The sequence below is a fragment of the Oculina patagonica genome, chromosome 10 (genome assembly GCF_052425735.1).
Source record: "Oculina patagonica isolate OP01 chromosome 10, crgOcupat, whole genome shotgun sequence".
NCBI lineage: Eukaryota > Metazoa > Cnidaria > Anthozoa > Scleractinia > Oculinidae > Oculina > Oculina patagonica.
Window position 1 is genome coordinate 20,389,270 of NC_135767.1, and position 14,668 is coordinate 20,403,937.

The window sequence follows — 14,668 nt, forward strand, 5'->3', positions numbered from 1 at the left end:
TTTCTGCCCGCAGTGAAGTGAAGTCACCGCTCGAATTTGTGTCACGGTGCTTATATGATCGTTTGTTCTTGGAAATCGATTCAACGGAAGTCCTATAAAGTTATATATACGTGGAGACATGTCGTTAACAGCCTAGTTTTCTCAAGACAGGATATAGCTTTAACGATTTCTGGTGTTAAACAGCAAAACGAGCATGGGTTTTATCCGTGTGAAATTAATCGAAGTGGAGCCGGCTCCGGCATGGCTGAAAGACCCACAACCGTTCGATTCGTATTGCGCCGTGCACATAAAAGAAGCAGTGATGTCTGCTGCTCAAGGAATTTCGCTAGTGCAGAAGAAAAAGACAATTTACCCAGAATGGAACAAATGCTTTGACACTCATTTATACGACGGGAGAGTTATAACAATCGTTGTCTTACAAAAGCCAAGCGGCAAAGTTGTGGCCGATGTTTCAATTGGAGTCCAGTTTTTGGTCGATCAATGCAAGCGGGATGCTCATGGATTTTCAAGCGTCTGGGTAAGTTTGTAATGAATTTTAGATTAACAAACGTTTTTGCTACAAAGAATTTTTTTAATATTGGTCTTCGTATGGGCAAGCAACTACAAATAATGAATGTTTTGGGAGCAAGCATCGAGCTTGTTTTGACATGCAGGCGTTCTTGCCTCAGTATAAAATCAAAATATTACGAACAGGTTTTTAATGTGAATATTTCTATGCTGTTCTGCTAATATTTATCTCACGACCCATCGAGGATAAGATTGGAAGACTTGAGATTTTAAATAGAACTTCTTGTGGTAGCGCGGATTAAGCTCTTGCTACAAGATGCATTCAACTGGGTTTAAACGCCGGTTGAGAACAATTTGCATAGAAGTAGTTTCTTGAACAAGTAATGTATCATTTTGTTATGGACTGCCTTTTGGCGACTACTCAGCGAGCGGTGTTTTCTAATGGTTAAAGAATGCCCTAAAAATTATTACTTTGTTTACTGATATTTCTCGATATCAAACTTTTCCGCATTGCAGTCGAATGCCCAAATTTAAAAAAGAACCAAGTACCTTGTCATTTCAAATCATTAATTAAAATTCTATTATTAGATTTAATTGAAATGCATGGAAAAAATATCTGCAATGTAAATGTAATTTTGAAAATACATGTAAGACCATCCATTCTTAAGATCAATTGAAAATGAAAGCATATTAAGCTTTTAATCTAAATGGAAGGAATAAAAGCTTGTTTACAGGATGTTAGCAAGTGAAGTGGCTTGTCCCCCAGGCCTGTGACAGAAGATTATTTTTAGCACAGCAAAAATGCTCGTAATTGCCTGGGTGGATGCCATGTTATTCAGTGTATTGAGCAATGCTATGGTAACATGTTGCTTCTTAAAATAATCTTAAAATCTGATCATGTCTATTTCAAAACTGTTGTGGGAGTAATCTGATCTGAAAGGGTACAGTGTACCTTATGACTTCACATGAAGTTGGCTGTTTTTGTCAATGTAACTAAAACTGTTTGCTTGCTATTAAATCTGCGATCATACCCTCCCTGCTTACAAGAAAATCACCTGATCGCAGGTTATTTGGTTGCATGGACGACAAAAGAAAACTAACAGATATAAGTAGACACTCTGCCATGTTCTATTAAGAAAACTGAAAATCTGATTGGTTCTCCCATTGTTTTATATTCTGTTTCTGATTTTGACTTAAAAGTATGTAAAAGTGTGACTTTAGACTGCAATCTTGGAGTGCCACTAACGAGGCTATTCACCCTCATTTTCTATAAGCGATAGGCAACTCAGCTTACGGACTCGGGGTTTTAGAAAGAACAATTTAATGTATATAAAACAAGAACAAGGAATTATTTTGTGCAAGTCATAGCTTTGTAGCATTTTTATAACATGGAAATGAATAAAAATAATTTTGAGAACAATTATTTTTTTGTACGCAGTTGCCATTTTGGTGTGTTTCTTTGGTGCAATAATATAGCAGAGTCAAAGCTGAAAGTGAAAGTGATTTCTATTATCAGTATCATTTGCTCTCAATTCAAAGCTCTTTTGATGTCACATCTAAATAATTATTATCACATCTTAAAATGACATTATTTCAATATCTAAGGGATTGTCATTTTATTGTAAATCCAGATGATCTTGTGATGGTTTTGATAGATTTCCTTATTATCATCACTAGTCTGCTTCAAACTGTATTGATATTGCAAGAGAAACTAGATACTGATCAAGTTTGGGGGAGCAGGGATGGCACAGTGGTGAGAGTACTCACCTCCCACCAATGTGGCCCAAGTACATGTACGATTCCGGGACCCGGCATCATATGTGGGTTGAGTTTGTTGTTGGTTCTCGTCCTTGCTTCAAGCCTGGTTTTTCTCCAGGTTCTCTGGTTTTCCTCCCTTCACAAAAAACCAACACTTCTTAATTTCAGTTCGTTTAGGAATCTGAGGGCCACAGGTTTTTTAGTCGTAAGACTATTAAGTGCTACCCTCGTAAAATAAAGATGTTTAATTTTATTCAATATTTATTTATTCCTTTTTTTTTTAAAGGGTTAAACTGAAATGTTAGTCGTCTTTTCTTTTTTTTAGCTGGATCTTCAGCCCACTGGCAGACTACTGGTACAAGTTAGACATTTTATCGAAGTCATAGGTAATAATAAATAATGCTGCAAATAGTTTGAATTAATTGTCTAAATTGTTTACTTTGTTCACAATATATCTACTGTCAGGGTATTCACCAGCTAAAATCACCTAGTAATGTAATCGCCTTACTACCACAACCCTCCAAGTTTATTTTTTTCCTTGGTGGCCATTTGGCCAGCAACTGCTCAAGTTTGGTCGCCAGTGAAACATTTTGGTTGCTAAATTAAGCTCACGCTTTCAATCCTTCTTCTCGATTTTAGTTGCCAGGCTGGCGAGTTCGGTTTCAATGTAGTCACCAGCTCCAAAATTTTAGTCGCCATGGCGACTAAAATGGTCTTAACTTGGAGGGTTGTACCAACATGTCTGTGAGATGCATGTTTTAACATGACAAAAAAAAATAAGTAAAAGCCGGTACAAACACAAGTCATAGGCAGTTTGGGAGAATTCAAATTCAGACCATTAAATTCAATTGTTTCTATCTCCCTCTTTTGTTATTTCTGCTTTTTTCTTGTTTTTTGTCAATCTGTCTGTTAGCGATATCCATCTGTAATCAATTTGTCACTGAACCTTATCTCACAGTCTTCTTCAGCAAATTGAATAAAATTATACCTCTATATGTTATAGAAAGGTATTTCTTATTGCTTGCCAGTTGCCCTTATTGCGCTATGATAATTTATGGGCGCTTTCATTTTTATTAGTATTAATAATAATCTACCATGATAATCCAAACTTGTAATAACACCTCAGCAACTCAGTTTTATTTATAGTAATTATTAATAAATAAATAATTATTATTTATAGATGATCCAACAAAAGAAGGAAAACCTCATGAAAACCACAGTGGTCTCACTGGTCGACGTGGCGCCATGCGAAAGCAGAAATGTCACATCATTAGAGGACATAGATTTGTTGCCCGATTTTTCAGGCAGCCTGTCTTTTGTTCAGTTTGTACAGAATTTATGTGGTAAGTGTGATGACTCCTTGAGTTTAACTTTCTTAGTACCATCCTAGTCCCGAAAGCTGCTTGTCCCTCTAAACCGGCAGAGCCTGGAGCATGAGAAACAAGTGGCTCTGGGGACTCATGATTTGTTTGATCCTTAACAAAAATCTAGCCAATCAAATTATGTGTCCAAAGCCACTCGTTGCTTGTGCCCCAGGCTCTGCCGGCCAAGAGGAACAAGTGGCTCTGTGGACAAGAATGACTAAGTACTACTCAGGTTGATAAATGTAATATGTATTCATTGAAATGTAAAGGCAAGTCGCGTTTTGATCAACACCTCCAAAAAAACTAAAATATTGGTCTTGATTGATATGCATATAATGGGAAATTAATTCATCACTTGTTAATTTTTTTTGTAGGGGATTTGGGAAGCAAGGCTATCAGTGTACTGGTAAGCATTATAGTTTTTGTTTAAATGAACATTCAAGTATACTTGGTTTGTTTCGTTTGCACTTTTATGAAACTTTCATTCTGGAAAAAAAAATCAGAATGTAATTTAAATATAATGTATGGTGCAAAGTGTTTGAAGACTGCAAAGAATTTGTTCATGATGATGAGACTAGGAAAATCAACATTTTGGAAGATAATCCACTATTGACTGGAACACTTGTATTGCCCTCCTTGCCCAAGCAGCAGGGGTATTTTCAGAACCCAGAATGCTGAATGATGGAATGACTGAATGGCCATTGTATAATGCCCTAACCAACAAATTAAAGCTTACCAGAAGCAAACAGGGGTGAAGCTAACCGCATGAAAGCCTGAGTGAAAGCAAACCGCAAGCAAACAGCTGACCATCATTCTGCATTCTGCGTTCTGCAAAATATCGCTGCCACTGCCCAAAGGGCTTTAATGCATATGCTGCAGTTATTTTTATACTAGTTGATCTCTAACTAGTAGATCACTAGACAGGAGAGGGAACACATCCCTCCCTGAACTCATACCCCCCCCCACCACTAACCCCCCCACATCTGCTATATCCCCCTCCCTAGTACATCAATATATACTACCTGCATGGATGAACCCCCGGAGCTGTCCCCCCTCCACTGCCAGGCGGTGAACCAATATCATACCCACCCTAACCCCATTTTAACAGAAAAAAATCAACGAGAAAACAAGAAAAAAAAACGAGATCAAAAATTAACTGCAACACGTACATATATTAATGTAGGGGCTGCTCTATCAATTTATGCCCCTTAGGGTTCCTAGGGGTCAACAACGCAGGATTGCTGCTGATATATACTTGCATGACTTAATACTTTTTGTATTTACTTCCAGTTTGCACCATGGTATGTCACAAAAGATGTCACGAAATTATTCTTAGCAATTGTCCTGGAACACAAAATGTGGCAGAGGAAACAAAGGTACATTATCATCAAGTTTTGTATGTGTTTATGAAACTCAAAGTCTCCTACATGTACGCCGCCTGCAGTTGTTTGGGATGTCACATATCACTGGAGCATTGCCTGACATCCCTTGAAAGGACATGCGTCCAACTAAGTCACCATTTTGTCTGGACAAAACAAAAGTGAGGTCGGACACCACATGAATCTACTAATCTAATGCGTTATCAAATGCAGAACATTGGTGTTTGCACTGGAAAGCACAAAAAAAGTTGTCCAGACATTTTGTCTGACCACAGTTGGAATTTCATCGGACATAGGCAAATTGTGGTCGGCCAGTGTCTGATGTCAAACTGTTATTTGCAGCCCTGAACTTAGGGTTTTCTTGGATGAGCTGAATATAATGTGATAACTGGATTAATTAATCAAGTGTGACTTACGTGGTATTTTTTAATCATTTATTTATCATTATAAGTGCAATTGCAATTTTTTATACATTGCATTTTTTTTATATTTTGTAGAAAATGAAAGAGCGGTTTAAAATTGACATGCCACACAAATTCAAGGAAACAACATACTTACGACCTACATTCTGTGACCACTGTGGATCTATGCTGTATGGATTATACAAACAAGGACTCAAATGCCAAGGTAGGTCTGGTGCCACAGTTAACGTTCTGGAAATCTGATGTATTGGACAATGAAACGGAAGGGGACTTCCACAGTACAAAACAGATTTTTTTCTTGAAGTTATGGATTTAACAATCTCTTACAAAGCAAGGGTTAAAACAGCACTTCTCGGACCCCAATTACCGTATTTATTCGTTTAAGTGCCCTGGGCGCTTTTTGATTTTTTGGACTTTAGGGGGGGGCGTTTTTGGGGGGGGGGGTTTTTTGGGGGGGGGGGGTTTTTTTTTTTTTTTTATTTTTTAAAAAAAAGAATTTTTTATAAAAAAAAAAAAAAATTTTTTTTTTTTTTTTAAATTTTTTTAAAAATAATAAAAAAATTTTGGGGGGATTTTTTTTTTTTTTTTTTTTTTTTTTTTTTTTTTGGGGTTTTTTTTGGGGGGGGGAAAAAAAAATAAGCGTTGCATTTTGACCAAAATATATAGGGGAAACCCCACCTTAACGATGACTCTTCTTTTTTTTTTTTTGGGGGGGGGGGGTGGTGGTAGGTAGAGAGAGACCCTGGGAATGGGGTTAACAACCACCTTCACTTGAGGGACCTTTAGATCCTCCCCCATGCTGCCCGATGAAGTTGGTGTGAAATGCGATAATCAGAAACATGAGCCCTACATGTAGGTTTGAAAAGTGTACTTGTACTCAGTCTTGTACTTGTACTCCAATCTGAAGGTCTCTATTGTGATCAATGACCACCATTTGGAGTCCTAAACCATTATTTTTGTTATAAATTTGATCATTTAGCAATTAATTTAATATTAAGTAACTAATTTAGAGAGTTTTTTTCTTGCTAGTATGTAACATGAACTGCCACAAGAAGTGTAAAGCAGTTGTTCCAAACCTGTGCGGAGTGAACCAAAAAATGTTAGCAGAGGCCATGGCTGATGCAAAGGTATGCATTTAAAAATCCTCTCCCTGCCCCCTTCACCCAACCCAAGTTACAAAATTTAGCTATGCAAATGAGTACTGTACATTTTCAAAAGTGGCAATAAAGTTTCACGGTTGTCAGCAAATCCGAAAAGTAACACCCCTCTGAAAGTATCAGCGATCTCTAACGTGACTTGACTTAGTTGGTATAGTGTGGACATCCGGGAGAGAGTACTGAGTCAACTCTTGTTATAGCGGAGATGTGTGGAATGTCTTTTAGTCTTCATAATAGCAAGAGTCCATAATAGCAGTCTGCCGTACGTAACAAGGAATTGATGCAAAAATACTGTAAATGTAATCACCAACAACAGTTCTTTTCAAAACTACTCTTACTGGATGATCACACTATATGAACTACTGATACTCCTGGGTTCAAACCATTATTGTACTATGTAACTTTTCTTGTTACGAGAATTAATAGACATAACAATATATATATATATGCGAGGCTGTATGATAAAACTTCTTTTCAAGTAAAGAGATTTGCCCTCTAGATATTGAAAACAGTTTCAATTTAAATTATAAGATGGAGTGGCCCACCGTATGCTCCGACAATGGCGAAGAAAAAGACTGGCTAATTCGAAGGTAACAAGGGAACGTTATGTTATTTAATAACTTTTAAATTCTTTCTCAAAAGAATGATATCAGGAAGCGCAAACTTAGCAAAGAACAGAAACCAGCTGGAGCAGGAACATCTTCTAAGACTGATGATGACAGCGATGATGATGAAGGTGGTGTTTACGAAGCATTGTGGGATGCCATTTCTCCTCCCTTGCCTCAACGGACTGTTAGCATTCACGGAAAAGATGTCAGAAAGATTCAACAGCAACTCTACCACATCGACGATTTTAATCTGCTTAAAGTTCTGGGAAAAGGAAGCTTCGGCAAGGTAAAATGCTTTTGTTTGTTTTCTTTTTGTTTAGACTTAGTTAACAGATGTCTTTTTTTTTTTCAACACAATGCTTGAGATATGAGATCATCTGAGATTTGGCTGAAAAAACTTCATTTCAGTCAAGACTCTTAACTCAATTAGCTTGTGTGAGAGTGCTTTGTTTTGCCAGCAGAGCCTCTAAAAAAGCCACTAGGCTGTAAGGAGATTGGGAAGTACTCAAGTTAGAATTACCTTTGTGGCTTCAGTGAACACGTTTGTGGCGCCGCCACCAAAACAAACTGAAGCACCCGTGTACGAAATTCCCAGCTACGCGGCCTGGATGGAAACGTACTTAAATTTTCCTCAGTGTTTGCCAGGGATTCCTTTCAATGTTAGTAGGCAGTTTTGAGAATTTAGTCATACATCGAGACAAATTTCACTTTTGGAGATTTTAGTTATTCTCAACGTTGGTGTCTGACAATGTTGTTAATTCTCCATTCAGGTTCTTCTCTGTGAGCTAAAGGAAACAAAAGTAGCTTATGCAATCAAGGCACTGAAAAAGGATGTAGTTTTAGAAGATGATGATGTGGAATGTACTATGGTGGAAAGAAGAGTTCTAGCATTAGCTACCAGGCATCCATTCCTGACTCACCTCCATTCTGCCTTCCAGTCTCAGGTAGGCGAAAACCTTATCACTCATAGCTTAAAGACATACGACCCGGCTTAAAATCCATTCAGTTTTACTTGCTCTCGGGATTAGGTCTTAGGTCAATATACTTCTAAATATAGCTGAATTGCTAATACCAGGGAGGTTTACAAAAAGTAGTAGCTGACTGATTGGCGGACGGACAGACGGATGGACGGACTTTTGCAAACTACAGACATACACCTAACCTGCGATCAGTCGTTCTTTTTTAGGCAGAAAAAGGAACGCCTGATCGCAGGTTGATCTCTCTTCGTGCGTCCAATATTCCCTCATTCAAGGAAGGTCTGAAATTCAACTTGAAAAAGTCCATACTGATGACGTCGCTCTACACAGATCCGTGAAGTTTCTCTAATAGGTTACTGCTCAGTCAGCTTTAAATGTTGGCGCGCAAGAAATGACCAATCAGAGACATTTCACAGATTTCTGTAGAGCCCACGTCGTTAATAAGGAATTTTTCATTAGAATCACAGATGTTTCACTAGTGGGGAATAAACTGAGTGCACGAAAAAAGACGTCTTTGACAAAGAGCTTTACATCGAGTTATCCCAGGAAAATACAACAAAGTGGAAAAATTTGCAGCGTGAATTTACCGTATCTTCATTCACAGGATCACCTGTTTTTTGTTATGGAGTATCTTGGAGGTGGTGACTTAATGTTCCATATACAGACAGTGGGCAAGTTTGATGAACCAAGATCCAGGTACGTTACTGACACATTTTCATTCTAAATAGCACAGCAATAATTTAAAACTGGCTATGGATGGTTCCCCGCAGAGTAGGCGCGCGAAAATCAATCACAGAGTGCGCGCGCGAAAATCAATCACAGAGTGCGCGCGCGAAAATCAATCGCAGAGTACGCACGCAAAAATTTCAGAGTACGCACGCGAAAAATCGCAGACTACGCGTACGAAAAATCGCAGAGTATGCGCGCGAGAATTACAGAGTACGCGCGCGAAAATCGTGTGTGCGCGGGAGAATCGCAGAGAACGTGTGCGAGAAGTGCAAAGTACGTACCTGAGGTAATCACCACGCAGTGCCACAAGAAGACGCAACGCGCAAGGGCCCTATGAACTGCCCGTTGATAAGTGTTTAGCCTGTTAGTAAAAGCCAGACACGTTGTATTAGTTACAAATTTTATAGCTTTTGTAAGGTTTCGCTCTAACCTTTTGCTGTTTCTACTTGTATAGGTTTTACGCTGCTGAGATTGTGTGTGGGTTGCAGTTCTTACACGGCCGAGGAATTATTTACAGGTAAATTACCCATTAGATGAGGTGGGAGGCGCGGTGGCCTAATGGCTCGTGCGCTGGATTCCTGATCGAGCGTTTCAGGTTCGAACCCTGGCCGGGGTCACTGCGTTGTGTTCTTGGGCAAGACACTTTACTCTCATAGTACCTCTCTCCACCCAGGTGTATAAATGGGTACCAGCGAAATAATGCCGGTGGGGGGTACCCGGAGATGGACTAGCATCCCATCCAGGGGAGAATAGAAATGTTCCTAGTCGCTTTATGTGAAATGTGACTGAAATCAGAATAAGCTCCCCTTTACATCTACCTTACCTTTTTTACCTCAAATTCGCACACAAGTAACTAAATCAACATTCAGTTGCTCTTCTCGTTAACTTTAATACACTTTGACACTGTCACTGTCAAGCAGAAATGCTTGGTTGTAAATAAAGAAAAAAAAAACTCGCTGCTCGGGAATTTTGTCCTGGTGTACCGCCAAATTTTATAACTAACGTTAAAAGAAATGTATCACAATACGTAAGCAGAATTGACCTGACTCAAAGTTAGAAATGAGGGAGCTTGAACCTCTTAACTTATTAAAGTGTCGAACTTTTTTCTCGGACAGAGATTTAAAACTCGACAATGTTCTGCTGGATTCAGATGGACACATTAAACTAGCAGACTTTGGAATGTGCAAGGAAGGAATCCTGGAGGCAAAAAAAGCGACCACATTCTGCGGTACGCCTGACTACATTGCTCCCGAGGTACGTTTGCAATTGTTATTGTTGTTTGTACGTTATTAAGAGCGGTTTTCACTTGTGGCACTGAACGGACCGGAGACGCTCGCCGATGCGGACACCCGAACGGACGAGAGACACATGAGGGGGCGAGGAGCGCACGAACGGCGGGCGGCGGACGGAGACGGCCGAGGACGGGGCGGAAGAGACGGGAACGGAGAGGCGCGCACCCGAGCGAGAAACCGGCCGGTAAACGTAGCCTGAGTATCTAAAGTAATTTGCGTTTACTTTGGTTTCGCTTTAGTAGGCCTTGTGATTGGTTTAGAAAACGCGTGCCAGTTTCTTAACCAATCAGAATAAGGCCAAAACCAATCGTGACACACTCGCGCACGTTTTCCCGCGCTTCGTGTCGGCAACATGTGTATTTGCTTCGAGTTTTGATTGATTCACTGGATTGTCTGTGCCCTTTAAATAGGCCGGAGTGATTACTTTGGTTTTGGGTTTTACGACACTCGATCGAGAATCGTTCTATCTTTCTTTTCCTTTGATTTCTTGTCATGAAATTTATACTTAATTATTTCATAATTACACCTGATTATGTCATAATTATACCTACTTCTGGTGTAACGTTGTTGCATTTCTTTTGTTCCAGATATTAAAGGGATGGCGTTATGACTCGGCCGCTGATTGGTGGTCGTTCGGTGTTCTTGTATATGAGATGCTGATTGGTCAGGTAATGCGAGAATTATCTACGAGCTTCTGGGAGTATTTCTACGTCCCCTTAGATGGGATGCTAGTCCATCACAGGTTTACCCCAAAAATATTTGTCAAATTTCCAAACAGTCTGCCGGGCGGTATTCGTCATATTCTTGAGTTGAGCGAGTCACTGTGACAGTTCACGCGGCCGCTCAGGAGCCTTCTCAGTGTGTGAGGAGTGAGAGGAAGAATAGTGGAGTGAAGCATAATCCCATTCCCAGCAAACGAGTGACAATGCGCACCGAACAAAGGTGCTGACAAAGTCGCCGACAGTCCGCAATCGCTCAACCGAGAACTAGTAGCTCAACAGTCCCAGACCGGATGACGTGAACAGTGAATTAAAACCTTATCTTGAGTTTTTTTTTTTTTGCATATTTCTGTCGTTTGACCGCGGTCGACTGTGACAGTAAGGTCTCTTGCCCAAGAACACAACACATTGACTCAGGCCAGAACTCGTACCAGTCCTCTCGACTAGCCTTAGAGCCAGCGGAAGTGGGCCCCTGACCCTCACGCTCGCTTGTGTGTCGTGCTTGGTAGACTACTTCCGGTCGTCCTTAGGCCACTGCGTCATAAAGTTAAGGATTAGGGGCTATTGATTTGGGCAATATTTTTCAGACCAACGCTTGCTAGTTTCACATATTTAGGTCGTGTTTTGTTGTTAGGTGTGTTTGTTTACTAATTGTTCTTTTTTTATATCTCAATAGTCTCCATTCGCTGGTGAAGATGAAGAAGATTTGTTCGACTCTATCTGCCGTGACAAAGTTCATTATCCCAAATGGATATCAAGCATGGCTGAGGACTGCCTGAGTCAGGTGGGTGCAATTCATGGTCGATAGACGAAGTAGCAAGCAGACTAGTGTTAAGAACACGTTGAACATCTTGTCTGGTCAAAAAACACAATTCAAGGAACTAACGCAGAAAGAAAGGGGTTTCATCTTGGCCACGCCTTGTATAGTGATTTTGTTGCATATAATACTGATCTTCAAATGAAATGAAACCAAACTGTAGAAAAATTAAAACGACTGAGATTTCATTTGACTTTCTGAAAGCCCATTTCAATCTCAGTTTAGCCATCTATTCGCTAAGCCGTTGGAAAGCTCGCTATTTCTCACTCGTGAGTCTTGTAACTCACCAAACTCTGAAGGTGGCAAATCAAGGCTCATATCTGACCCAGAGCACACCACGGAGACACGAGGAGAGAAGATTGGGTACGAGATAGGCTCCATTAGTCAGTAAACAATTCGTTACAAAAGATACTTGAACGCAGGGCTTAAACTTGCGTTATATTTATATGGCGTGACACTAGCGTGACTGGCCTATTCAACCTGACGTGACACTTATATGATCTACAACGTAGACTGTGTTTGAGACGTTTACACGTTGCCTGGATTGTTGGATGTCGCTCTTCTTTGTACTCATTGTGTTTTGTTTCATGTTTCTTGCAGCTCTTTGAAAGAACACCGTTAGAGAGGCTCGGTTACAAAGAAGGAACAAACCCTAACATCCGGGATCACAAGTTTTTCGAGCGCATTAATTGGTCGAGGCTTGAGGAGCGGAAGGTGACGCCACCATTCAAGCCTTCTGTGGTGAGTGGCTGGCCTGTGGTTACGATTGAATGATCTCAAAATGTTGGGAGACCTGTGTTTGAAAGTATGCTAAACCATATGTTCAGCAATGTTAGATGTTTAAAGAATCCCTGATAAATGCTCTCCACATGTTGCACGAAGTCAAACGATATTTGGGTTAACAAGTAGCAACTTGTTATTATAAACATCAAACCGAAACAAAATAAGGCTATTTACTCATCTACTTTCCCTTAACAGTCTATATAGTTTTCTAGTTAGTACAACTATTCGTTGCAGCCTCAAAAAAATGAACGCACTTGAAAACCTATTTGCCTCTTTATGCCACGACTAACTGTTCTCATAGCTGAACAATCACGTGATGGTTTAATAAGTCAGTGAAACAGAATTTTTTTTTTCGGCGTCGTTAACTTGCGAGCTTGACGGCTAAGAAATGTAGCAAGATGACTAATACACGTGCAGAGGCATCGCACTGCTCCATTTAGACTTTGTGTTTAGCGACAAACTTCTGCCTATTGTCTTCGTCGCTTGCGTAAACTTTCTAGAACTGCAATGCTTTTAAACCGTTGTCATTTTAGCCACATCCAAAATGAGTTATACATCTCAAGTGTACCTTCCCCCTTGATCATTACTGCCATTATTAACGCTTGGTAACCTCTTTCCTCTCCCCAGTCCTCAGACCATGACACAAAGAACTTCGATCCTGATTTCACAATGGAGGTTCCGCAGTTCACTCCAACAGACAAAGATCTACTACAGTCCATGGACCAAGGACAATTCCGAGGGTTCTCTTTTGTGAACCCGTACTTTGGTACTCAGCAATGAAATGCCAATTAACTATTAGGGCGGTTTTCCATTAAGTGTCGTGAAACCATAACCAAAGTTATCACTCTAGCATAGTTAGTAGAGGGGGACTGGGTCCCCTCTACTAACTATGCTCTAGCCAATCACAAACTATCTAGACAATCCCGTGAACCAATCAAAACACGAAGCTAGTCGCAAAGCGCAGAAAAAAGTGCGCGGATGAGTCACAATTGGTTTTCCTTCTGATTGGGTGAAAAAGTGGCCCGAATTTTTTAAACCAAGCACTAAGCGTAGTAATGCAAAAACTAAAGGAAATGTGAATTACATTCGACACTCAATAGAAAACCGTTCTAACTATCTATAACCAATTATCAGTTCCATTAACTGTTAGTTATCTATAATCAACTTTCCGACAGTGAAATTTTACAATATTCCTGGAATATTTCTTAGTTAATTGTTTCGAGACGAGGAAGGTAACTGCATTAACGCTACTTTCGATTTTCTTGTAGAATATAGTGAAAAGTTTGATCAGTTGCCGGTATAATCAATGAAATGGAGTTTCCTAAAAATACTTGCAATCAAATCATTCTTTTATTTTATTTTTGTTTTGATTGCACTGACATCTCAGAGAGTAGACCAATAGTACCCCCGGGAAAGAGTTGGGCAGGCGGGGGGGGGGAAGGGGGGGGTTGCGTGACATGTGTGGCCAAGGTTGAGAGGAGTCTGGGGGAAGCTCTTTTCTGTGAGTAGGAATTATATACACGTTTTGATTTTAATTTTTTACAATTTCTTCTAATCTAATCTTTTAGTACTTTTTAGCGAGAATTTTAAGTAGGTAGCTAGGAGCCACGAAGGAAAATAGTCCTTCTGGAATGATTTGTCATATTATTTGTACAGTACATGTAAATTATTTGCACGAAGTTTCCAATTGTGATGAGAATAAATATGTCGTCGAAATGTGACGTCTAATGCTGGTCAATGTGTTTGTTGGTAACTTTTCCTATTAACGCCGCAATGGCAAAATTTTAATTCAAAATTTTTGTGTTGGGGTGGGGGGGGGGGGGATGTCCAAAATTACTTCAAAATTGCCTAGTCCATCAAATCAAATCAACTTTATTCGCCAATAATTAAAGTACAATCGTTACTTCGTTTTTCGTAGCAGGAGTTTTGCAATTTTCTTTTTTTTAAAAAAAATCTTTTTTTTTTTTTTTTTATTTTTTTTTTTTTTTTTTTTTTAACCACTCTTTTATTTATTTATAAAATAAATATAAAAAATAAAAAAAAATATGTATTTATCTAGGAGAGTTTTTAGAGTGAGCTATAAGATTTCTGATAGTTTTCTGGTAGAGTATTTCAAAATTTCGCCCCTCTGTATTTTATAGAGAATTTGTTCTTTT

The 14,668-nt window shown here is 39.5% G+C and overlaps 1 protein-coding gene across 1 annotated transcript; it reads left to right on the forward strand.

The window, feature by feature from the left end:
- Positions 1-22: 22 nt before the first annotated feature.
- Positions 23-14,250, forward strand: LOC144629013 (protein kinase C delta type-like). Its single transcript, XM_078487157.1, has 16 exons — positions 23-517; positions 2,591-2,651; positions 3,446-3,608; positions 4,004-4,035; positions 4,920-5,005; positions 5,506-5,635; positions 6,460-6,557; positions 7,230-7,481; positions 7,966-8,139; positions 8,777-8,868; positions 9,356-9,418; positions 10,017-10,155; positions 10,781-10,861; positions 11,589-11,696; positions 12,330-12,470; positions 13,140-14,250. Exons 1-16 carry the CDS (start codon positions 194-196, stop codon positions 13,290-13,292), a joined length of 2,097 nt encoding a protein of 698 aa, XP_078343283.1. The 5' UTR covers positions 23-193; the 3' UTR covers positions 13,293-14,250.
- Positions 14,251-14,668: the final 418 nt, after the last annotated feature.